This window comes from Salvelinus fontinalis, chromosome 12 (genome assembly GCF_029448725.1).
Source record: "Salvelinus fontinalis isolate EN_2023a chromosome 12, ASM2944872v1, whole genome shotgun sequence".
Lineage (NCBI taxonomy): Eukaryota > Metazoa > Chordata > Actinopteri > Salmoniformes > Salmonidae > Salvelinus > Salvelinus fontinalis.
Window position 1 is genome coordinate 47,562,086 of NC_074676.1, and position 25,808 is coordinate 47,587,893.

General features: G+C 40.5%; 1 protein-coding gene across 1 annotated transcript in view; it reads right to left on the reverse strand.

Moving 5' to 3' along the window:
- Positions 1–3,018: 3,018 nt before the first annotated feature.
- LOC129866571 (urokinase plasminogen activator surface receptor-like) overlaps positions 3,019–25,808 on the reverse strand; it is a 31,780-nt gene continuing 8,990 nt past the window's right edge. Inside the window, exons 2-4 of the mRNA XM_055939323.1 lie at positions 6,597–6,700; positions 3,697–3,810; positions 3,019–3,530 (exon numbers count right to left, since the gene is read on the reverse strand). Coding sequence (XP_055795298.1) covers positions 3,205–3,530; positions 3,697–3,810; positions 6,597–6,700 — 544 coding nt within the window. The 3' untranslated portion in view covers positions 3,019–3,204. The remainder of the gene's footprint in view (positions 3,531–3,696; positions 3,811–6,596; positions 6,701–25,808) is intronic.

The window sequence follows — 25,808 nt, forward strand, 5'->3', positions numbered from 1 at the left end:
CAGACAGAGTGGAAGGGTCGTCACACAGGACAATATACTTTTTTTTAGCCTGGCTAATGTTGTGAAAATCCCTCAACTTGCAATGAATTCGATGCTTAAGTACTCTAAAGTGTTACATTTCTAACTGTAGGTAAAGACCTTATAAAGTTTAATTTGGGAAATGGTAACTCTTTAAATAACCTCTTCCGTGGTGCCCCAAATCCTAATGAGTTAATTGTTACATGATTAATTTAATCGGGTAACAATTAAACATACTTAGTGGATTAAATAAATAACATTCATCAGATTAATGAAAGTAAAGTCACGACAGTAGAGTGATAGAAACTTTAATGGCCTTGAAAAATATTATTTGTTTTAAACTTACAAGCAATCACACTTGATATATATACAGAGTAATATATAAGAAAAAAATCCATCAAGCAAAATCCCTATATAATGTAACAGGGCATCATCTGGCAAATTCCATATTTATAACACAATTTTACTTACAGTGGTTCTTCCTTTAAATGTTTTGAGCTTATGCCGCGACCGATAGTGGTAGATGGTGGTATTCTGTCATTGCACCACACTATCACAAGGGGGAGTTAGAACGCTGATCTATCTGTAGTCTAAACTGACACAAATTGACTATCTTTTTGTAAATTAATGGAGGTGTTTTCAGTCTGAGAGTGTCTCTTCTCTGGCACAAGAGTCCTTCATCAGGCAACAACAACAAAAAATTGTCGGTGGTCCTGGAGTTAAAAGAGAACTTGGGTAAATACAATGGGGGAATTACACTTGACATGTGGACTGACGATATTAAAAAAATAGGCACGGTGGGCTTTTGGTTTATCTCCCTCGAAAGACAGCAATATATAATTCTAAGTAACAAACTGGCTTTATTTACCACAGTGTGAAAGAGTGTTAGCCCCTCTATATAACGTCAGTTTCGGAAACACGGAGTGCTTCTTTGCTGATGTGAAGAGGAAACAGAAAGAAAGAGTCCAGCGAGGATTTGTCAGCATAAAGCTGAGTGACTCACTCACTCATGGCTTTTGATCCAAAAAATAAGTACCAACACTCTTTCTGATAGTCTTTAATATAGAAATGTTTTGACTGTTTTGACCAAGTTAATCTGCTTGTGTGTGTTCAATTATTTGTGACATTGTGGTTACAATGAAGAATGTTAACAAAATAAATCCTATTCATAATGAATAATCAGATGCTTGTTGCAAGCTTTATTTTTCCTTATTTTTCTTGTACTCATTTCATTTATCTCTAGCGCCCGCATCACTCTCCACCTCATAGCCTCAAACTGCACCATTTTATTTCTCTCCGTCGCCCACATGCACTTTAAACATTTGGATAATAAAGCATGTAAAGGCTAACATTGGTTTATTTTAATACTTTTCAAACTCCACCCATAACTTTTGGACTTTTTAACATTCTCGGAAGGCAGGGATTATTATAACCTACTGCAGGCCTAAAACCTATGGCTTTAACCGTCTGAATGAATGATTATATTGAAGATAGAAGCCGCCTCTTAATGAGTTCCGAGAGCCGATCTGTTATCTAACGATTATTATTATTATTAACTCTGCATTGTAATTATATAAAATCCTCTTATATATTCTCTGTAAGGTTTTACATTTCCAATACTATCACAGACCAGATTTGCCCTAATAAAAAATGCCCCTTAGATATTAATGTAGAATCCTCCAATACTCTACATTTAATTAGATCTACAGGGACATTTTATTGATCTGCAAGTATTTTCATTTAGAAGCCACCTCTTAATGAGTTCCGAGAGCCGTGTCATACCAATTATTATTGGATTATTCACCATGGCAACCACTTGTTAGTATAAAGTTGAAAATGATGTGTGTTTAAATTTTTGGGGCGAATTCAATAATATTTTTTGTACCACTGTACAGATGTAGATGCTGTGTTTTTAATTACAATAGTGATGGATAGCTGGAGGCATTTAGCTTTTCACAAGCATAGCAGGCTGTGAATTCTGCAAACAACTTTTCCATGATGGGCTATTAGCAGGACAATAGACTCTTCATACCTTTACAAAAGGATAGTCTAATAGCTCGGCTAGGTGTGAAAAATCCCTGTAACTTGCAATGTATAAATTACTCTAAAGTTTTTACATTTCTAATTCCAAACCTCATGCAACCGCAAAATGTATATATAGCATATACTGTCCAGTATTTGTTCATTAACATCTTTATGCTTTCGTTAATAAAATAATGATAAAAATACTCTTTCAAAATGCAGATGTTCATTTCAACTATCAGCAGGACTCTAACAGAGTTTAGGGACTTTAAATGCACAATATTAATTGCTGTTTGCGAGGCATGTCACTTCTCCCATCTCTTTTGCATAGTCCACCAAATTAACTGTTTTCTAACCTCATCTGGATGGATCCATAACGAATTACTTTGGGAATAAATATCACTGAACGACAGAGCATGGGCCTGGTCTTTATAAATCAATCAGATTTGTATGTGGAAATATAAGGATTATTTTGATCTTCACTCACAGTCAATTAGTAGCCTAGGCCTACTCCAGACCTGTCACGTGTTACAGCGCCATATTTTCCTAACTGAAACCCTAAATGAAATCGCTTTAGCCGTGATTGTAAAAATAATCAAGGCTCCCTTTGTTATTTAGTTTTATAACTAAAATGCTTGACTGTATTTAAATACATGGATGACTTGTATGCTGTGTGATGACATGCACAAAATAATGAGTCATTGATTGATGTACTGTATATTTAAGTAGGCCTTTATGCCAGTAAGTAAGTTACGCTAAAACAGCTACAGTAAGAAATGGATTGGAATTGAAACACCAAAATATTAATCAAATTTAAACAAGCTACATTTCTAAAAATCAATCTCATATAGTCTGTTCTATTTAAGGATCCCTTTGACTCTTAGGCCTACAGCTCCATGTCATTTCAATAACTGAGCTTCTCAAAGATGCCCTCTGGTGGGCAAACTAGCACTAACTACCATTAATGGCAACAATGGCTGACACTTAAATAACGTGCCATAGAATTTTGCGGCAGCCTGCAAGCTGTGCTGCAGTACAACACAACTTTTAAAGGAAGAACAAGTATATCTTTCACAATACATGAAAATCATTGTACATTCTGTTGTTTTGTAATCAATGCATTATCTTGTCAGATGAGTCCCGATATGTTAATCTCTGTTTATATCAGATAAGTTTGCTGATGGTGAGGCCCAGCAGCAGAAGGACTAGGCTCAGTCTGATGGACCAGGCTGTGGCTGTTACAGGGGCTGTAGTTACAATAACAGGGGCTTTGGTTACAGTTACAGGGGCTGTGGTTACAGTTACAGGAGCTGTCTCACAGGTGAACACATTTCCGAGGTCACTAATGCTAATCGCTGAGGGCAGCAGTTGATTCACTGAGGGCAGCAGTTGATTCACTGAGGGCAGCAGTTGATTAATGGAAATGCACACGTTGGAAGTTGTACAGCCCTTGAGATTCACCGTAGTAGAATTGATAATGCCAGGTGTTACTGTAATAGATAAAAACATAGTTTTCCCAACATTTAGATCTGTTGTAAAACAACTAAAAGCTCAACAATTATTAGCTGCTCTGTATGAACAGCAAAAGGTTATTTAGAGATGAACAAATGTGATAAGGTTTGGTATCATGAAAATAACCACAAGACAACTCACCACTGCCGCTAAAGCACTGGTCTTCCACACCCAGGCAGGCCACAGTGCTGTTACACACCGTATCCTTAAAGCTGCTGCAGGAGGGACATTGTCTTCCATTAGCCAGAAGACTGGAGGCTGTAGGAAGAGAACAGAGATGGATATTTGTGTACAGTATTTATTCCACATAGAGTGAGTATACAAAACATATACTGACCAGGTGAATCCAGGTGAAAGCTATGATCCCTTATTGATGTCACTAGTTAAATCCACTTCAGTCATTGTAGATGAAAGAGAGGAGACAGGTTAAATAATTATTTTTAAGCCTTGAGACAGTTTAGACATGGATTGTGTACACTGAGTATACCAAACATTGGGAACACCTTCCTAATATTGAGTTGCATCCCCCTCAAGGCTTAAAAATCCTTATTTAACCTGTCTCCTGAGGTACAGAGCCAAAGGTACAGTGGTATCACATGAATTGTTTAGAAATTGCAGCACTTTTTGCACACAATCCCCCCATGTTGGATGCATTTGCTCTTTTTATTGAATTTTTTTATGAACGCCCCCGTTCAGAGGACAAATATTGTAGTTTTTTTTACATCTTTTTTTGCTAAATATACATACATTTTACGTATACATTTTACATATACATTTTACAAACACATTTTACATACATGGTATTTAATATAAAGCAGTTACTTAACAATAATACATTACCAAACATCAGCTCTTTAATCCCAACCCTCAGCCACTCTCAGCCCATCCCACTTATCACCATAGACCACCCTCATTCGGTTTCCATGTGCCATATATTTTTTAATTGTGCTGTGATGTTTTACAACATTTTTTAACCTTTCTAAACGTATATTATCCACAGATTGTGAGCTAAAGATGAAAACCTTTCCTATGAGTATTATTATATTATTTCTTTCCAAATCACCCAACACTGCTATTTGGAAGATTCATTTTAATTGCATGTTGTGATTTTTTTTAACCATTCCTGAACCTGTGACCAGAAACAAGCTACATAGGGGCAATAACAGAATGAATGATCTATTGATTCTGTCTCTTTGCAGCAAGATCTACAGAGCTGAGATTGTTGTATGCCCCATATATATAGCATTCTGATGGTGGCACGAGTTTTATATAATAATTTAAATTTAAAAACTCTGTAAACCATATGCCATGGAATTGGTACATTGAAACTCTCCTTCCATTTATTTTGCAACCTGTATGGTGCAGCTGTCAACATTTTTGTCCTCAGATGAAACTGGTATATTTTTCTATTTATGCCAGTTCCTTTCAGCCAATTTGTATCTTTAATATATGGCAGGCAAACAAGTTCCCTACCTTCTCCCTTTTCCACTTGCCTCCTCCATGTTTGTGGTAGTGCTGCAATCAGTTGGTTGTAAATTTGGATTGAGCAGATATTCCCATATATTTTCAATAACTGCATATGTGACATAACTTCTCTGTTTCTATTCATAATGTCATTAACAAATATAATACCATTTAAAAATAAAATTCCATAAAGAATGTTTTTTTATGAATCAGTATATTTTAATTTAACTATAACATTCATAGTAATATTTGTTCTATCTTTAATGGAGGATAAAACTGACATTGTAACCAGCTTTGTATGGCTTGTTTAAAGCTTTAATATTTAATAATTTTAGCCCCCCAAACTCATATTCATTATATAAATAGGCACGTTTAATTTTGTCTGGCTTAGCATTCCAAATAAAATGACATCTTTTTTTCTCATATGATTTTAAAAAACGAGTCATCTGGAGTAGGCATTATTAAGTAAGTAAACTGTGATAGGGCCAAAGAGTTAATCAATGTGATTTTTCCATAAATAGACAAGTATTTACCTCTTGCAGAATCTTATCTATTTTTGCTAACTTTCTATTGAAATTAATTGTGGTCAGTTCATTTATATTTTTTGAGATGTGAATACCAAGTATGTCTACTTCAGCATCTGCCCATTTTATTGGTAAACTACAAGATACAGTAGGGTGCATTTTCTCTTTGTTCTGGATGATATTTGTGAATCTGTATCTTTCTCACTCATCATTATTCACGATTCCTTCAGGACTATCCGTAATCATGGAGGCATCCATAATAATATTAGTGTTATATAGTGTTAGTGTTAAGAAACATATTCTGTTTTTATTTAAAATAAAAAGTTACTCCAAAATGACACAATACATTATTTACCATTCATTTCTATTGGGCACAAAATAATCTGAAACACAATCAAAACAAACAGAAAATGCATTCAACATGTTTGTAGAGTCACAAGCTTGATTTAATTATTTCGTGCTAGGAATATGGGACCAAATATGAAACTTTTTTCCCAATACTTTTGGTCCCCTAACATGGGGGGGACTATATACAAAAAGCTGTCATTTCAAAATGTTTCACCCAATATGGAAGAAAATACCCTCAAAGTAAGGATAACAATCTGCACATTTAACCTTATTGTCATTGTATCATTTCAAAAACAGCAAAACATGCGTCACTGTTCCAACACTTTTGGAGCTCACTGTATATTTATTCAAACTATAACAACTGAAATCAGGACATGAAATACATTGCTGAAAGGCCCAGTAAAGTCAAAAACGTGATTTCCCTGTGTTTTCTATATGTTTCTGCACTATGAGGTTGGAATAATACTGTGCAATTGTGAAAATGAAGATAATGCCCTTCCAGCGTAAGAGCTGTTTGAAAAGACAGCTTGAAATTTCAGACTGTTTTGTGAAGCGATTTTTGTTTATTTTTGACAATTTTAATTGAAAACAATCACAGTAAGTTACTTAATTGTTACCCAGAAATTATTTGATATTGAGATGAAAACACCTGCATTTGACCTTTAAAAACCCCAAACCTAATTTAGGTAAAAGACACAGTTATCTTACCAGGCTGTAGAGTTTGTTGGTTGCACCCATCGATGTTGCAAAATAACTGGTTAGAGGCAATGTGTAAGAAGCCCAGGTTCACTAACACTGTGGCTTCACCGTAGCTTTAGATTGGGGAACACACCTTGACTACCTGGGTTGAATTGATGAGACCTGCACCAGTAACAGATCATTTACAGAACCAGAGAAAGAGAGATCAATTTAGAATGTAATCTAATGAAATAGTAGCATAGAGCAATGAGTCAATTACCAATACATATTGTACACTGTAATCTTACAGGAGGGTTTAAAAACATCCTTCTTGAGGAAGCTAACGGCATCATTTAATTCGTCTTGAAGCATTATAGTGAAGTGGACAACAAACTCTAAACATACCTTTTGCATTGATGGTTGCAGTGAGACATGTTCCTTCCAAAAGGGCTGAACAGTTGACTATAAATGAGTCTACACATTCTTTACCAGTGCAGTTGAAACACTGCAGCATCTCAACTGAAAAACAAGAAAATAAATATAAATACAAACACATTAAATAAGAAAATTGAGAAATGTACTGTAAAAGCAATTTAGCTATGTTGAAATATCAACACAGACATGTGGGAGTGATGCAGTCAAAAAACCCGTTATGCACATCTCATTGGGAGGTCAGAGGTGTTACCTGAGCAGGAGAGAGTGCAGATGAGAGAGAGAGTCAGGATAAGCTTCATTCTGGACAGATAGACAGGCATTTGAACAGCAGTGGTACAGTACTCTGGGCTGGTCTGGAAGACAGGCAGATGAACAGCAATGGTATCTGGGCTGGGAGACAAGTCCTTATAAACCCATCATTCAAGGTAGGGCAGGATGGGGGAATGTCAGCAATGTTACTGTATTTCAGGTTTAACAAGTTTCCCCACTCATGTGCCCTGGGAACATAATGTATTTTGCTAACATAAGTGATGATGATCTATAACATGATGTTACCACCACAATACTTGAAAATAGAGACGATTAACAACATTGCATCCTCTCCACATTGCTGGCCTGTATGACAAAGTGAAAGAAGGGAGCCTGTGCTAAACAAACAAACTCAAAATCATTCATTCTGTTTGCATTAAGGCTGTTAAGTAATACTGCGAAACAACACAGCAAAGACATACACTTTATGGTCTAAATTGAAAAACTTCAGTCTTGTGTCAAATCTAATACAACAGAACACAGAGTGAAACCCCCTATATTTTCAAGTATTGTGTTGGCAGCACCATGTTATGGGTATGCTTGTCATCGGCAGGGACTGGAAAGTTTGTCAGGATAAAAGGAAATATGAAAGGAGCAAAGCCCAGGTAAAAAGATAGAGGAAAACCCATTTGTCTTCTAATAACCTAACCCTGGGATAGAATTGTATTTCTTTAGCGGGACAATAATTGCACAAAATCTAATTCCAAAGAAACACCTGAATGTGTTGAGTGTTTCTGTTCGCTCCAGTCCCTGTCCTGAATTAAATTTGCTTGAAAATCAGAGACAAGGTTTGAATGTTGCTGTCCATCAAAGATTTCCAACAAAATTTACTGACATGGTAGAATATTATTCAAAATGATTCACATCTTTAATGGCTGCAAATGGTGCTTTAACCAAGTATTAATTAACTCTAGGGTGTGAAAATATAGTCAATCAAAACATGTTCTTTTTTATTTTTTCTTAATTTGGATTATTCTTTTTTTGAAATCTTCCACTTTGAAAATGTGTAGTAGGTTGGTTAGATTGGGATGGGAAAATTCCAATATATTCCTTTTTAGATAGAATTTTAAGGCATCTAAATGTAAAGACCATTCACTAGTTACTGTATATCTGCTGCACTCCAAATTAATGTGTGTGTTTGAGTTCAGTGCAGTTTCTCTCCTGAATTAATTACATTATACTTATTTTTAGCGATAGTTGTACTGTTCAATTCCTCATCAAGAAGAATAGACAAAAACTATGCTGCATTACACTTCAAAATTAATACAAATATTTCTGATCACTTATGGTTTGAGTAAAATTGAAAGTGAAAATTAAGTATATTTTAGTTTGACATTTTCTGCTGTCAATTTGGCTCTGATCCCAAATCTATGACTTTGCCACTCCCAAATATGTTACAAGAAAAGAAAACTTATGGTCTCTTCATTTCAGCAAAATTGAAAGTGAAAATGAGAGGGGCAATCTCACATGGGTTTATGGGTCACATGTAGTTGACTAGGAAGTGTCAGCACAGGTGAGAGGAGATTGTATACTGTTCCTTCCATCAGACTCAAACACTCTAACACTTACAGATGCATTTCTTAACGTTGCATGACAATTATCTTTTATAACTACAATAAAGGGTGATATCACCAAGTCAAATATCTAGATCTGGAAAGCCAATTTTTTATTTTATTTTATTTCACCTTTATTTACCAGGTAGGCTAGTTGAGAACAAGTTCTCATTTACAACTGCGACCTGGCCAAGATAAAGCACAGCAGTTCGACACATACTACAACACAGTTACACATGGAATAAACAAACATACAGTCAATAATACAGTAGAAAAAAGAAAAGTCTATATACAGTGAGTGCAAATGAGGTAAGATAAGGGAAGTAAGGCAATAAATAGGCCATGGTGGTGAAGTAATTACAAAATAGCAATTAAACACTGCAATGGTAGGATGTGCAGAAGATGGATGTGCAGGTAGAGATTCTGGGGTGCAAAGGAGCAAGATAAATAAATAAATAAATACAGTATGGGGATGAGGTAGTTGGATAGGCTGTTTACAGATGGGCTATGTACAGGTGCAGTGATCTGTTAGCTGCTCTGACAGCTGGTGCTTAAAGCTAGTGAAGGAGATATGAGTCTCCAGCTTCAGTGATTTTTGCAGTTCGTTCCAGTCATTGGCAGCAGAGAACTGGAAGGAAAGGCGGCCAAAGGACGAATTGGCTTTGAGGGTGTCCAGTGAGATATACCTGCTGGAGCGCGTGCTATGGGTGGGTGCTGCTATGGTGACCAGTGAGCTGAGATAAGGCGGGGCTTTTCCTAGCAGAGACTTGTAGATGACCTGGAGCCAGTGGGTTTGGTGACGAGTTTGAAGCAAGGGCCAGCCAACGAGAGTATACAGGTCGCAGTCGTGGGTAGTACATGGGGCTTTGGTGAAAAAACGGATGGCACTGTGATAGACTGCATCCAATTTGTTGAGTAGGGTGTTGGAGGCTATTTTATAAATGACATCGCCGAAGTCGAGGATCGGTAGGATGGTCAGTTTTACGAGGGTATTTTTGGCAGCATGAGTGAAGGATGCTTTGTTTGTGAAATAGGAAGCCGAATCTAGATTCATTTTTGATTGGAGATGCTTAATGTTAGTCTGGAAGGAGAGTTTACAGTCTAGCCAGACACCTAGGTATTTGTAGTTGTCCACATATTCTAAGTCAGAACCGTCCAGAGAAATGATGCTGGACGGGTGGGCAGGTGCAGGCAGTGATCGGTTGAAGAGCATGCATTTAGTTTTACTTGCATTTAAGAGCAGTTGGACGCCAAGGAAGGAGAGTTGTATGGCATTGAAGCTCGTCTGGAGGTTAGTTAACACAGTGTCCCACGAAAGGCCGGAAGTATACAGAATGGTGTCGTCTGCATAGAGGTGGATCAAAGAATCACCAGCAGCAAGAGCGACATCATTGATGTATACAGAGAAGAGAGTCGGCCCGAGACTCTCTCGGATGAATACGGCTGCACAGTAATGTCTCTTATCGATGGCGGTTATGATATCGTTTAGGACCTTGAGCGTGGCTGAGGTGCATCCATGACCAGCACTGAAACCAGATTGCATAGCGAAGAATGTACGGTTGGATTCTAAATGGTCTGTAATCTGTTTGTTAACTTGGCTTTCGAAGACCTTAGAACGACAGGGTAGGATAGATATAGGTCTGTAGCAGTTAGGTTCTAGAGTGTCTCCCCCTTTGAAGAGGTGGATGACCGCGGCAGCTTTCCAATCTTTGGGAACCTCAGACGATAGGAAAGAGAGGTTGAACAGGCTAGTAATAGAGGTTGCAATAATTTCGGCAGATAATTTTAGAAAGAGAGGGTCCAGATTGTCTAGCCTGGCTGATTTGTAGGGGTCCAGATTTTGCAGCTCTTTCAGAACATCAGCTATCTGGATTTGGGTGAAGGAGAAATGGGGGAGGCTTGGGCTAGTTGCTGTGGGGAGTGCAGGGCAGTTGGTGTAGCCAGGTGGAAGGCATGGCAAGCCGAAGAAAAATGCTTATTTAAATTCTCAATTTTAGTGGATTTATCGGTGGTGACAGTGTTTCCTAGCCTCATTGCAGTGGGCAGCTGGGAGGAGGTGGTCTTTTTCTCCATGGACTTTACAGTGTCCCAGAACTTTGAGTTTGTGCTACAGGATGCAAATTTCTGCTTGAAAAAGCTAGCCTTAGCTTTCCTAACTGCCTGTGTATATTGGTTCCTAACTTCGCTGAAAAGTTGCATATCACGAGGGCTATTCGATGTTAATGCAGAACGCCACAGGATGCTTTTGTGCTGGTCAAGGGCAGTCAGGTCTGGAGAGAACCAAGGGCTATATCTCTTCCTGGTTCTACATTTTTTGAAAGGGGCATGCTTATTTAAGATGGTGAGGAAGGCACTTTAAAAAAATGGCCAGGCATCCTCTACTGACGGAATGAGGTCAATATCCTTCCAGGATACCCGGGCCAGGTCGATTAGAAAGGCCTGCTCACTGAAGTGTTTTAGGGAGCGTTTGACAGTGATGAGGGGTGGTTGTTTGACCGCAGACCCATTACGGATGCAAGCAATGAGTCACTGATCGCTGAGATCTTGGTTGAAAACAGTAGAGGTATATTTGGAGGGCAAGTTGCTGAGGATGATATCTATGAGGGTGCCCGTGTTTACAGATTTGGGATTGTACCTGTTGGGTTCATTGATAATTTGTGCTGTATGTGGATGCGTCAAGAACTGCTCTCAACCTGTGCCAGTGGCATTTCATAGAGCCATTATACTTACCTTAAACCTAACCCTAACCTTGACCCCAGTTTAACCTATCCCTATCCCTATTCCTACCATAACCTAATTTTAAACATTTCAGAAATTATCGGTTTGCATGTCAGTCAAGTCCTCTTAGTTTTTCCCTCGAAGAACATGTGACCTGAATGAAAAAGTTAAATGATAGGAAGACAAGGTCAGAATTTAAATGAACCCTTTGTAAGGCATATTAGATGTTTCCAAAAACATTCAGAAGCAAGTGAATCATGGCAAAGGTATTATGCTACAGTGCCTTCAGAAAGTTTTCACACCACTTGACTTATTCCACATTTTGTTGTGTTACAGCCTGAATTCAAACTGGATTAAAAGCCTCGTGCCGAGGTTGCACAAATTTGTACGGAATAGGGTTAGTCAACAGTAGCTAGCTAGCTAGCTATATATCTTTACAAAAGACTCCACTATGCAAGTAACCATTTCAATAGAATGTTCATGATGTCAATGCGACAACTGCTGATAGACGTAGCTGGTAAATCCGCTCTGGCTATCTACTCTGATTTCAGAGCACTCTCATCTGAGTGTGCTAGAGTGCAGAATAACTGACACATTTATGAACGCTCAACACCCATTGAATTTGGCAAAAAGTGTAATTAAATTGTTGCCAGCAGTACAGTTGCTGTCACCAAAGCTCCAGATAACATAAAAACCGCCAGCCTCTGGCGGGCAGCCCCCAATTGTGGAATTGTGAAAACTGAGTTTAAATGTATTTGGCTAAGGTGTATGTAAACTTCCAACTTCAACTGTATATACTAGGCGGTGTCAGAGGAAGGCCCAAAAAATTGTCAAAGACTCCAGTCACCCAAGTCATAGACCGTTCTCTTTCTGCTACCGCATGGCAAGCGATACCAGAGCGTCAAGTCTCGGTCCAAAAAGCTTCTTAACAGCTTCTACTCCCAAGCCATAAGACTGTTGAACAATTAATCAAATAGCCACCCGGACTATTTACATTGACACACCCCCTTTGTTTTTACACTTTTTACTACTCCCTGTTTGTTGTCTATGCAGTCACTTTACCCTTCCCTACATGTACATGTACTATTTACCTCAACTAACCTGTACCCCCGCACATTGACTCGGTAACGGTACCCCCTGTATATAGCTTCGTTATTGTTATTTTATTGTGTTACTTTTTATTACATTTTTTACTTTTGTTTATTTCGTAAATATTTTCTGAACTCTATTTCTCGAACTGGATTGTTGGTTAAGTGCTTGTAAGTAAGCATTTCACAGTAAGATTTACATTTGGTGTATGAGACAAACAAAATGTGATTTGATGTTTAGTGGTTGCTTTGCATCAAACTAAATGCACCACCACTCTATACTAGTTGATCCTATATAGTCAGTTCTTGGCCAGTCTCCTCAGAATATACCCCAGCTGAAGAGACAAATTGTACCATTATTGCTTGTCATAGTCTAGGCCACTAAACACAGGCAAGACATGGCAACAGAAAGTTGAACTTCAGGTAATACTGGGCCATCAAGAACAGTAAAGGAAGAAGTCAGGACAAGTACAGAGGGGAACAATGAGACACTGTGCTCCAAAAACACAAATGTTCAATCATATTCATTCCATTCCACGAATGTGGAATTTATTATGAAACAGCAACAGTCGTGGAATGGAATGAACATGCTTTAACATTTGTTACAAGCAATAATGGTAAAATTTCAAGCTACAACTGAGGAGCTTAAACTTCTCTTATAGACTGACTCTGTCCCTTCTAGGACAAGTAACACATAACAGAGGTCTTACTGTGTGACTCCCTGTTCCCACCCAAGAGAAGGAACACAACAAGCACTCTGCTATATTATCTATATTATTTTGGGGTCTCACCACCTCTTTCAAATGAAGTCGCTCTGGAAGAAACGAGCGCCATTGCTGAAAAGCAAACAACACCATCTCCCAACGTGTAACTCATATCTCCTATATGAAAACAGGAATTAAATATAATAAAAATCAAACATGTATGACAATGCCATAACGTGTCAGAAGTCCAGTTCAGATTGTGACACAGAGAGAAGAAAGTAATACATACAGCCTCTGCTAAAGGGATACAAAATAGTTGTTTTGGTCCAGGATGACATTTAATTGGATCTTTATCGATAGACTGTGACATTTAAAGATTTAAAAAACATTTTTTAAATAACCAATAAGATTCTAATTAATAATTACAATCATCATGTTAATTACAATAACGCAACAGCGGCCACAGCGTGTGCCAGCTTTTGTTCCAGTTTAGTTCTAACACACCTGATTCAAATAATCACAGTCTGCAATTTAGACCACTAATATGATTCAGGGGAGATAGTGCTGGGTTGGAACATACTCATGCAGGCAGCCTCACAGGATAGGAGTTGCTCACCCCTGATATAAATGTCCTTGTTTAGTAGAGAATATTATAAATACTCTCTCAGCTGGTTGGTTTGAACAACCAAGCTAATGTTCTTATTCATCCTCTACAGTTCAGTCCTGAGCAGCCTGTGAGATCAGAGACTGTGGGCTATGTGAAGAAGCCGTCCCTTAAAGACAAGGTCCACTGTGTCGTCTTACAATAGAAACATCTATATACAGTGTGTGCAAAAGGAGTAAGGAGGTAAGGCAAAGAATAGGCATATAGTAGCGAAGTAATTCCAATTTAGCAAATTAACACTGAAGTGATAGATGTGCAGATGATGATGTGCAAGTAGAAAAACTGGTGTGCAAAAGAGCAAAAAAGTTAATAAAAACAATATGGGGATGAAGTAGGTAGCTGGATGGGCTATTTACAGATGGGCTGTGTACAGCTGCAGCGATCGGTAAGCTGCTCAGATAACTGATAATTAAAGTTAGTGAGGGAGATGTAAGTCTCCAACTTCAGCGATTTTTGCTATTCGTTCCAGTCACTGGCAGCAGAGAACTGGAAGGAAAGGCGGCCAAAGGAGGTGTTGGCTTTGGGGATGACCAGTGAGATATACCTGCTGGAGAGCGTGCTACGGGTGGGTGCTGCTATACAGGTCACAGTGGTGGGTGGTATATGGGGCTTTGGTGACAAAACGGATGACACTGTGATAGACTGCATCCAGTTTGCTGAGTAGAGTGTTGAAGGCTATTTGTAAATTACATCGCCGAAGTCGAGGATCGGTAGGATAGTAAGTTTTACGAGGGTATGTTTGGCAGCGTGAGGGAAGGAGGCTTTGTTGTGAAATAGGAAGCCGATTCTAGATTGAATTTTGGATTGGAGATGCTTAATATGAGTCTGGAAGGAGAGTTTACAGTCTAGCCAGACACCTAGGTATTTGTAGTTGTCCACATATTCTAAGTCAGAACCGTCCAGAGAAATGATGCTAGTCGGGCGGGCGGGTGCAGGCAGCGATCGGTTGAATAGCATGCATTTAGTTTTACTATCGTTCAAGAGCAGTTGGAGGCCATGGAAGGAGTGCTGTATGGCATTGAAGCTCATTTGGAGGTTTGTTAACACAGTGTCCAAAGAATGGCCAGATGTATACAGAATGGTGTCGTCTGCGTAGAGGTGGATCAAGAGCGACATCATTGATAAACACAGAGAAGAGAGTCGGCCCGAGAATTTAACCCCGTGGTACCCCCATAGAGACTGCCAGAGGTCCGGACAACAGGCCCCCTGATTTGACACACTGAACTCTATCTGAGAAGTAGTTGGTGAACCAGGTGAGGCAATCATTTGAGAAACCAAGGCTATCGAGTCTGCCGATGAGGATGTGGTGATTGACAGAGTCGAAAGCCTTGGCCAGGTCAATGAATACGACTGCACAGTAATGTTTCTTATCGATGGCGGTTAAGATATCGTTTAGGACCTTGAGCGTGGCTGAGGTTCACCCATGACCAGCTCTGAAACCAGATTGCATAGCGGAGAAGGTGCGGTGGGATTCGAAATGGTCGGTAATCTGTTTGTTGACTTGGCTTTCGAAGACCTTAGAAACGCAGGGTAGGATAGATATAGGTCTGTAGCAGTTTGGGTCAAGAGTGTCCCCCCTTTGAAGAGGGGGATGTCCGCAGCTGCTTTCCAATCTTTGGGAATCTCAGACGACACGAAAGAGAGGTTGAACAGGCTAGTAATAGGGGTTGCAACAATTTCGGCAGATCATTTTAGAAAGAAAGGGTCCAGATTGTCTAGTCTGGCTGATTTGTAGGGGTCCAGACTTTGCAGCTCTTTCAGAACATCAGCTGACTGGATTTGGGAGAAGGAGAAATGGGGAAGGCTTGGGCGAGTTGCTGTGGGGGGTAGAGTGCTGTTGACCGGGGTAGGGGTAGTCAGGTGGAAAGCATGGCCAGCCATAGAAAAATGATTATTGAAATTCTCAATTTTAGTGGATTTATCGGTGGTGACAGAGTTTCCTATCCTCAGTGCAGTGGGCAGCTGGGAGGAGGTGTTCTTATTCTCCATGGACTTTACGGTGTCCCAGAACTTTTTTGAGTTTGTGTTGCAGGAAGCAAATTTCTGCTTGAAAAAGTTAGCCTTGGCTTTTCTAACTGCCTGCGTATATTGGTTTCTAACTTCCCTGAAAAGTTGCATATCACGGGGGCTGTTCGATGCGAATGCAGAACGCCATAAAATGTTTTTGTGTTGGTTAAGGGCAGTCAGGTCTGGAGAGAACCAAGGGCTATATCTGTTCCTGGTTCTACATTTCTTGAATGGGGCATGCTTATTTAAGATGGTGAGGAAGGCATTTAAAAAAAAATAACCTGGCATCCTCTACTGACGGGATGAGGTCAATACCCTTCCAGGATACCCGGGCCAGGTCGATTAGAAAGACCTGCTCACTGAAGTGTTTCAGGGAGCGTTTGACAGTGATGAGTGGGTGCAGGCAATGAGGCAGTGATCGCTGAGATCTTGGTTGAAAACAGCAGAGGTGTATTTAGAGTGCAAGTTGGTTAGGATGATATTTATGAGGGTGCTCATGTTTACGGCTTTGGGGTGGTACCTGGTAGGTTCATTGATAATTTGTGTGAGATTGAGGGCATCAAGCTTAGATTGTAGGATGGTTGGGGTGTTAAGCATGTTCCAGTTTAGGTCACCTAGCAACACGAGCTCTGAAGATAGATGGGGGACAATCAGTTGACATATGGTGTCCCGAGCACAGCTGGGGGCAGAGGGTGGTCTATAGCAGGCGGCAATGGTGAGAGACTTGTTTTTATGTAGAAAATTGTAAAAATAAAGAAAAACCTTGAATGAGTCGGTGTTCTAAAACTTTTGACTGAGTGTATATATTTACAAAAAACATATGGGGGATTGGAAAATGATGCAGACAATTATTTTGATGGAAGCCACAATCTATCTCCAATATTTAAACTGATAAGATTAAAGATTTGTCATGAATTTGGGATTTGACAATTACACTGCTATTAGTTTTACTGGCAAAATAAGGTTCCATAATTTTTTGGCTCAGTAGAGATTCATTTTTCTACATCTTTTGGTGCAATAATACCACATAGACTAATATATTTGGGGTAATTCAGTGGTTAGATAGATCGCTAACTAAATATATAGCCTAATACTTGGCTACTGATGGTTCCCCATGTTAATTGAATGTATAGGCCTATTCACTCATATTGAATGGCCGACGTGAGTGCCCTTTGTTCAATATTAAGAGTTATAATATAATATGCCTGTAATCTGGTTCAGGTTTTTAATCAGCCTACCAGGGTGTTTATAAACACTACAGGAACAAGATCATCCACATATATTAATTACATTTTTACTAATACTGTAGAATTTTGTTCTAAAGCTGCATCCGTATCCATTGGGTTCAAATCAAATCAAATCAAATTTTATTTGTCACATACACATGGTTAGCAGATGTTAATGCGAGTGTAGCGAAATGCTTGTGCTTCTAGTTCCGACAATGCAGTAATAACCAACAAGTAATCTAACCTAACAATTCCACAACTACTACCTTATACACACAAGTGTAAAGGGATAAAGAATATGTACATAAAGATATATGAATGAGTGATGGTACAGAACGGCATAGGCAAGATGCAGTAGATGGTATAGAGTACAGTATATACATATGAGATGAGTAATGTAGGGTATGTAAACATAAAGTGGCATAGTTTAAAGTGGCTAGTGATACATGTATTACATAAAGATGGCAAGATGCAGTAGATGATATAGAGTACAGTATATACATATACATATGAGATGAGTAATGTAGTGTATGTAAACATTATATTAAGTGGCATTGTTTAAAGTGGCTAGTGGTACATTTTTACATAATTTCCATCAATTCCCATTATTAAAGTGGCTGGAGTTGAGTCAGTATGTTGGCAGCGGCCACTAAATGTTAGTGGTGGCTGTTTAACAGTCTGATGTCCTTGAGATGCTTTGATGCACCTGTACTGACCTCGCCTTCTGGATGATAGCGGGGTGAACAGGCAGTGGCTTGGGTGGTTGTTGTCCTTGATGATCTTTATGGCCTTCCTGTGACATCGGGTGGTGTAGGTGTCCTGGAGGGCAAGTAGTTTGCCCCCGGTGATGCGTTGTGCAGACCTCACTACCCTCTGGAGAGCCTTACGGTTGTGGGCGGAGCAGTTGCCGTACCAGGCGGTGATACAGCCCGACAGGATGCTCTCGATTGTGCATCTGTAGAAGTTTGTGAGTGCTTTTGGTGACAAGCCGAATTTCTTCAGCCTCCTGAGGTTGAAGAGGCGCTGCTGCGCCTTCTTCACAACGCTGTCTGTGTGGGTGGACCAATTCAGTTTGTCCGTGATGTGTACACCGAGGAACTTTAAACTTTCCACCTTCTCCACTACTGTCCCGTCGATGTGGATAGGGGATAGGGGGGTGCTCCCTCTGCTGTTTCCTGAAGTCCACAATCATCTCCTTTGTTTTGTTGACGTTGAGTGTGAGGTTATTTTCCTGACACCACACTCCGAGGGCCCTCACCTCCTCCCTGTAGGCCGTCTCGTCGTTGTTGGTAATCAAGCCTACCACTGTAGTGTCGTCCGCAAACTTGATGATTGAGTTGGAGGCGTGCATGGCCACGCAGTCGTTCAGTGATGACAATACAGTGGCTATATCCAGGAAAGCCAAAGTTCTAAAAGCTGGGCCTAAAATAGTGTAAAAGAGATCATACAAACTATTTTGCAGTGACTCTAATGTGGATGATGTTAAAAATACTTGGTCGCTGCACTTGATGAATTTATGAAATTGCTCGTTCCAGTAATTGATGAACATGCACTTGTTAAGAAACGTACTGTTAGAATTGTTAAGGCTCCATGGGTTGATGAGGAATTGAAAAAACTGTATGGTTGAAAGAGATGGGGCAAAATGAGTGGCCAATAAGTCTGGCTGCACATCTGACTTACTGTAAATTGAGAAATTATGTGACTAAATTCAACAAAAAGAAGAAGAATCTGTATTATGAAGCCAAGATCAATGATATAAAGAATGATGGAAAAAAAACTTTGGAGTACTTTGAATGAAATTATGGGCAGAAAGACAAATTCAACGCCATCCTTCATTGAGTCAGATGGCTTATTCATCACAAAACCGTTTGATGTTGGCAATTATTTTAATGATTACGTCTTTGGCAAGGTAGGTAAACTTAGGCAGGAAATTCCAGCAACGAACAGTGAGCCATAGTACTCATGCATAAAAAGAACAAATTGTGAATTTGTAAAGTTAATGTGGGAGAGGTGGAGTTTATGTTTGTTATCGATCAATATTGACAAACCTCCGGGCATTGACAACCTCCGGGCATTGACAACTTGACTGGTGAAGCGGTTTTTACTGGTTCTAACAGCAGACCTATCAGCTTGCCGCCAGCTCTTAGAAAACTTTTGGAAGAAATATTTTTGACCAAATACAATTCTATTTCTCTGTAAACAAATGAACAACAAACTTTCAACATGCTTATGGAGAAGGGCACTCAACATGTTCTGCACTGACACAAATGACTGATGATTGGTTGAAAGAAAATTATTATAAGAAGAATGTGGGATCTGTACTGTTAGATTTCAGTGCAGCCTTTGATATTATTGATCATAACCTGTTTTTGGGAAAACGTATGTGTTATGGCTTTTCAACCTCTGTCATATCGTGGACTCCGAGCTATCTATCTAATACAACTCAGAGGGTTTTCATTAATGGAAGATTCTCTAATGGTCAGCCAGTAATAAACTGGTCCTGAACATCTCTAAAACTAAGAGCATCATATTTGGTACAAATCATTCCCTAAGTTCTAGACCTCAGCTGAATCTGGTAATTAATGGTGTGGCTGATGAAGAAGTTGACGAGACTAAATGAATTGGTGCTACCTTAGATTGTAAACTGTCATGGTCAATACATATAAACTCAGCAAAAAAGAAACGTCCGTTTTTCAGGACCCTGTCTTTCAAAGATAATTCATAAAAATCCAAATAACTTCACAGATCTTCATTGTAAAGGGTTTTAACACTGTTTCCCATGATTGTTCAATGAACCATAAACAATTAATGAACATGCACCTGTGGAATGGTCATTAAGACACTAAAAGCTTACAGATGGTAGGCAATTAAGGTCACAGTTATGAAAACTTAGGACACTAAAGAGGCCTTTCTACTGACTCTGAAAAACACCAAAAGAAAGATGCCCAGGGTCCCTGCTCATCTACGTGAATGTGCCTTAGGCATGCTGCAAGGATTCATGAGGACTGCAGATGTGGCCAGTGAGACACCTAAGACAGTGCTACAGGGAGACAGGATGGACAGCTGATCGTCCTCACAGTGGCAGACCACGTGCAACAACACCTGCACAGGATCGGTACGTCCGAACATCACACCTGCGGGACAGGTAAAGGATGGCAACAACAACTGCCCAAGTTACACCAGGAACGCACAATCCCTCCATCAGTGCTCAGACTGTCCGCAATAGGCTGAGAGAGGCTGGAGTGAGGGCTTGTAGGCCTGTTGTGAGACAAGTCCTCACCAGACATCACTGGCATTAACGTCGCCTATGGGTACAAACCCACCGTCACTGGGCCAGACAGGACTGGCAAAAAGTGCTCTTCACTGACGAGTCGTGGTTTTGTCTCGCCAGGGGGGGATGGTCGGATTTGCGTTTATCATCTAAGGAATGAGTGTTACACCGAGGCCTGTACTCTGGAGCGGGATCAATTTGGAGGTGGAGGGTCCGTCATGGTCTGGGGCGGTGTGTCACAGCATCATCGGACTGAGCTTGTTGTCATTGCAGGCAATCTCAACACTGTGCGTTACAGGGAAGACATCCTCCTCCCTCATTTGGTACCCTTCCTGCAGGCTCATCCTGACATGACCCTCCAGCATAACAATGCCACCAGCAATACTGCTCGTTATGTGCGTTATTTCCTGCAAGACAGGAATGTCAGTGTTCTGCCAAGGCCAGCGAAGAGCCCAGATCTCAATCCCAATGAGCACGTCTGGGACCTGTTGGATCGGAGGATGAGGGCTAGGGTCATTCCCCCCAGAACTGTCCGGGAACTTGCAGGTGCCTTGGTGGAACAGTAGGGTAACATCTCACAGCAAGAACTGGCAAATCTGGTGCAGTCCATGAGGAGGTGATGCACTGTAGTACTTAATGCAGCTGGTGGCCACACCAAATACTGACTGTTACTTTTGATTTTGACCCCCCCTTTGTTCAGGGACACATTATTCAATTTCTGTTAGTCACATGTCTGTGGAACTTGTTCAGTTTATGTCTCAGTTGTTGAATCTTGTTATGTTTGTACAAATATTTACACATGTTAAGTTTGCTGAAAATAAACACAGTTGACAGTGAGAGGACATTTATTTTTTAAATTATTATTTTTTGACACCACACTCCAAAAATCAAGTCCTGCAGGCTCTAGTTTTGTCTTATCTTGATTATTGTCCAGTCATGTGGCCGAGTGCTGAAAGTAAAGACCTAGTTAAGCTGCAGCTGGCCCAGAACAGAGCAGCCCATCCTGCTCTTCATTTTAATCAGAGGGCTAATATAAATACTTTGCATGCCAGTCTCTTTTGGCTAAGGGTTGAGGAGAGACTTATTTTTTTTTAAACATCGTTTTGAAAATTCCAAATTGTTTGCATAGTCAACATACACACAGCTCTGACACACACATTTACCCCACCAGACATGCCACCAGGGGTCTTTTCACAGTCCCCAAATCCAGAACAAGTTCAATAAAGCATACAGTATTATATAGAGCTATTATTGCATAGATCTCCCTTCCATCCCATATTGCTCAAATGAACAGCAAACCTGGTTTCAAAAAACAGATAAAGCAACAGCTCATGGCACAACACCTCTCCCTTATTTGACCTAGATAGTTTGTGTGTATGTACTCATATGTAGGCTGTGTGTGCCATTTTTTATTGATATAGTTCTTTTCTTGAGCTGTTGTTGTCTATTAATGTTCTGTATTTTGTCTTGTTTCATGTTTTGTGTGGACCCCAGAAAGAAAGAAAGAAAGAAAGAAAGAGTAGCTGCTGCTTTCGCAAAAGCTAATGCGGATCCAAATAAAATACCCCCAAAAATATACATACAATTCAGACCTACAGAAAGCTGGGGCCCTCTTCTTTTCAACACTTGGCCCAACAACAGTGATTGCTTTCAAGACTGTTTTTCCCGCGATTGCATATTGAAATCAGAAAGCATTTCTCTTTTGCGCTTCTGAGGACACAAAGAAATAGTAGAGAGAATGAAACCACACTGCTGAAGTAAGCAGGAACTCCACCATCCATCATTGCTGGGCGATAGGCAGGACAATAGAATCATGCAGGACAAATGAGCATGTCAGAAGTTTTGAGGCTGTGTGCACTAAATGACAGCAGTGTTGACATTAGATAAAGTAATCCCAAATGTAATCAGATGTTTTTAAGAATGTAACTGTAACCCAATGTTGTTTGTCGTCATCCGGGCTGATTACAGTAAATAAAAAATATTGGATTACGTAATCCCAGTTACATGTAATCCATTACAACACAACCCTGTTTACGTGAGTGACAACATACCAAAGTGCTACAATATTAAATAAATAAGATTAAACAAATCTAAAACACTTCTATTTATTTAGCTATGTATTTAACTCCAACCTAAGTGTATGTAAACTTCTGACTTCAACTGTATGTCCTACCAACGGGACATTAAGATGTAATATCTAATGTTTTACGAAGTTGTAGCTGAACATTGATATTAATAACATACGGGTGGCGGGTTATACACTCTATCGGCAGGATAGAACAGCAGCTGGTGCACGATATCTAAGGAAGTCTCAAGGTTTTGCTCGCCTGAGGTAGAGTATCTCATGGTAAGCTGTAGACCACACTATCTACCAAGAATTTTCATATGTATTTTTCATAGCAGTCTACATACCAACACAGACCGATGCTGGCACTAAAACCGCACTCAATATGCTGTATACTGCCATAAGCAAACAGGAAAATGCTAATCCAGAGACAGTGCTCCTAGTGGTCGGGGACTTTAATGCAGGAACATTTTTATCAGTTTTACCTAATTTCTATCAGCATGTTAAATGTGCAAACAGAGGGAAAAACATTCTGGACCACCTTATTCGCACACAGGGACGCGTACAAAGCTCTCCCTTGCCCTCCATTTGGCAAATCTGACAATAATTCTATACTCCTGATTCCTGCTTACAAGAAAAACTTTAAGCAGGAAAAAACAGTTACTTGGTCTATAAAAAAATTGTCAGATGAAGCAGATGCTAAGCTACTGGACTGTTTTGCCTGCACAGACTGGAATATGTTCCGGGTTACTTCTGATGTCATTGAGGAGTACACTACATCAGTCACTGGCTTCATCAATAAGTGCATCGATGACATCCCCACATCCCCTACAGTGTACTGTACGTACATACCCCAACCAGAAGCCATGGATTACAGGCAGCATCCGCACTGAGCTAAAGGGTAGAGCTGCCGCTTTCAAGGAGCGGGATTTCTAACCCAGAAACGTATAAGAAATCTCGCTATGCCCTCCGAGGAACCATCAAACAGGCAAAGCGTCAATATAGGACTAAGGTCAAATCGTACTACACCGGCTCTGATGCAAGTCGGATGTGGCAGGGCTTGCAAACTATTACAGACTACAAAGGGAAGCACAGCCGAGAGCTGTCCAGTGACACGAGCCTACCAGACGAGCTAAACTACTTCTATGCTCGCTTTGAGGAAAGTAACACTGAAACATGCATGAGAGCACCAGCTGTTCCGTGCGACCTTGTGATCACGCTCGCCGCAGCCGAAGTGAGTAAGACCTTTTAAACAAGTCAACATTCATAAGGCCGCAGGGCCAGACGGATTACCAGGACATGTACTCCGAGCATGCGCTGACCAACTGGCAAGTAACTTCACTGACATTTTCAACCTCTCCCTGTCTGAGTCTGTAATACCAACATGGTTCAAGCAGACCACCATAGTCCCTGTGCCCAAGAACACAAAGGTAACCTGCCTAAATGACTACCAACCCGTAGCACTCACGTCTGTAGCCATGAAATGCTTTGAAAGGCTGGTCATGGCTCACATCCACACCATCATCCCGGAAACCCTACTCCAATTTGCATACCGCCCCAACAGATCCACAGATGATGCAATATATTTTACACTCCACAATGCCCTTTCACACATGGACAAAAGGAACACCTATGTGAGAATTCTATTTTGACTACAGCTCAGCGTTCAACACCATAGTGCCCTCAAAGCTCATCATTAAGCTAAGGACCCTGGGACTGAACACCTCCCTCTGCAACTGGATCCTGGACTGACAGGCCGCCCCCAGATGGTAAGGGTAGGTAACAACATATCCGCCACGCTGATCCTCAACACGGGGGCCCCTCGGGGATGCATGCTCAGTCCCCTCCTGTACTCTCTGTTCACTGATGACTGCACGACCAGGCACGACTCCAACACCATCATCAAGTTTGCCGATGACACAACAGTGGTAGGCCTGATCATCGACAACGATGAGACAGCCTATAGGTAGGAGGTCAGAGACCTGACCGTGTGGTGCAAGGACAACAACCTCTCCCTCAACATTATCAAGACAAAAAGATGATTGTGGGCTACAGAAAAAGGAGGACCGAGCACACCCCTCTCATCAACGGGGCTGTAGTGGAGCAGGTTGAGAGCTTCAAGTTCCTTGGTGTCCACATCACCAACAAACTAACATGCTCCAAGCACACCAAGACATTTGTGAAGAGGGCATGACAAAACCTATTCCCCCTCAGGAGACTGAAAAAATTTGGCATGGGTCCTCAGATCCTCAAAGGTTTTTCCAGCTGCACCATCGAGAGCATCCTGACGGGTTGCATCACTGCCTGGTATGGCAACTGCTAGGCCTCCGACCGCAAGGCACTACAGAGGGTAGTGCGAACAGCCCAGTGCATCACCAGGGCCAAGCTTCCTGCCATCCAGGACCTCTATTCCAGGCTGTGTCAGAGGAAGGCCCTAAAAACGGTCAGACTCCAGCCACCCTAGTCATAGACTGTTCTCTCTGCTACCGCATGGCAAGCGGTACCGGAGGGCTTGGTACCAACAGGAATATGGAGCACTCTGTTAGTAAGTCATGATATTTTTTTCCTTTACATTGCATGATACTAGGCAGGAGGCCCTGGGCCAGTGGGAGGTTAGGGGTGAGGGCTCGTTCTAGCACACTATCTGTCTTCAGGTGCTACAAAGACAGAATGGGCCAAGGACCTCCAGAGCCTTCGGATCAACTATCTGCGATATTTTTAGAGCACAGACAAGTAAGCTACACTCATAATAGTATACTTGATGCACTGTGTTAACCTCCTTCACTATGGCAGTCTGCCTGTGTGACAACATAGCTTATTATCCAGGGCCACTGGTTGGATTGGATTTACTGTATTCAAACTCATGCTCTCTCCTCCCTGTAAAAGTCTCCAAGACTTTAACAAAACTAATGTGTCCATCCCCCTATCCCCAGGTGAGTCTGCTGGGCTATGGAACTCCAGAGCAGCACATTACAAAACCTGCCACCCTGTTTTCAGCTATCTGCAGACATTTCCCTGAGTAAGGATGCAACTATAAAGGCCTTCAAATTATGACAAAATGCAATAAAGTTTTGTATAAACAAGTTTTTTTTAAATTGTTATATTTAAAACAATAACTTTTTTGCATGTTTTCTGGCATGTTTGTTCTATGATAACTTAAAACATCAAGACAACACTTATGATTCAAAAGGTCTAAAGGAAA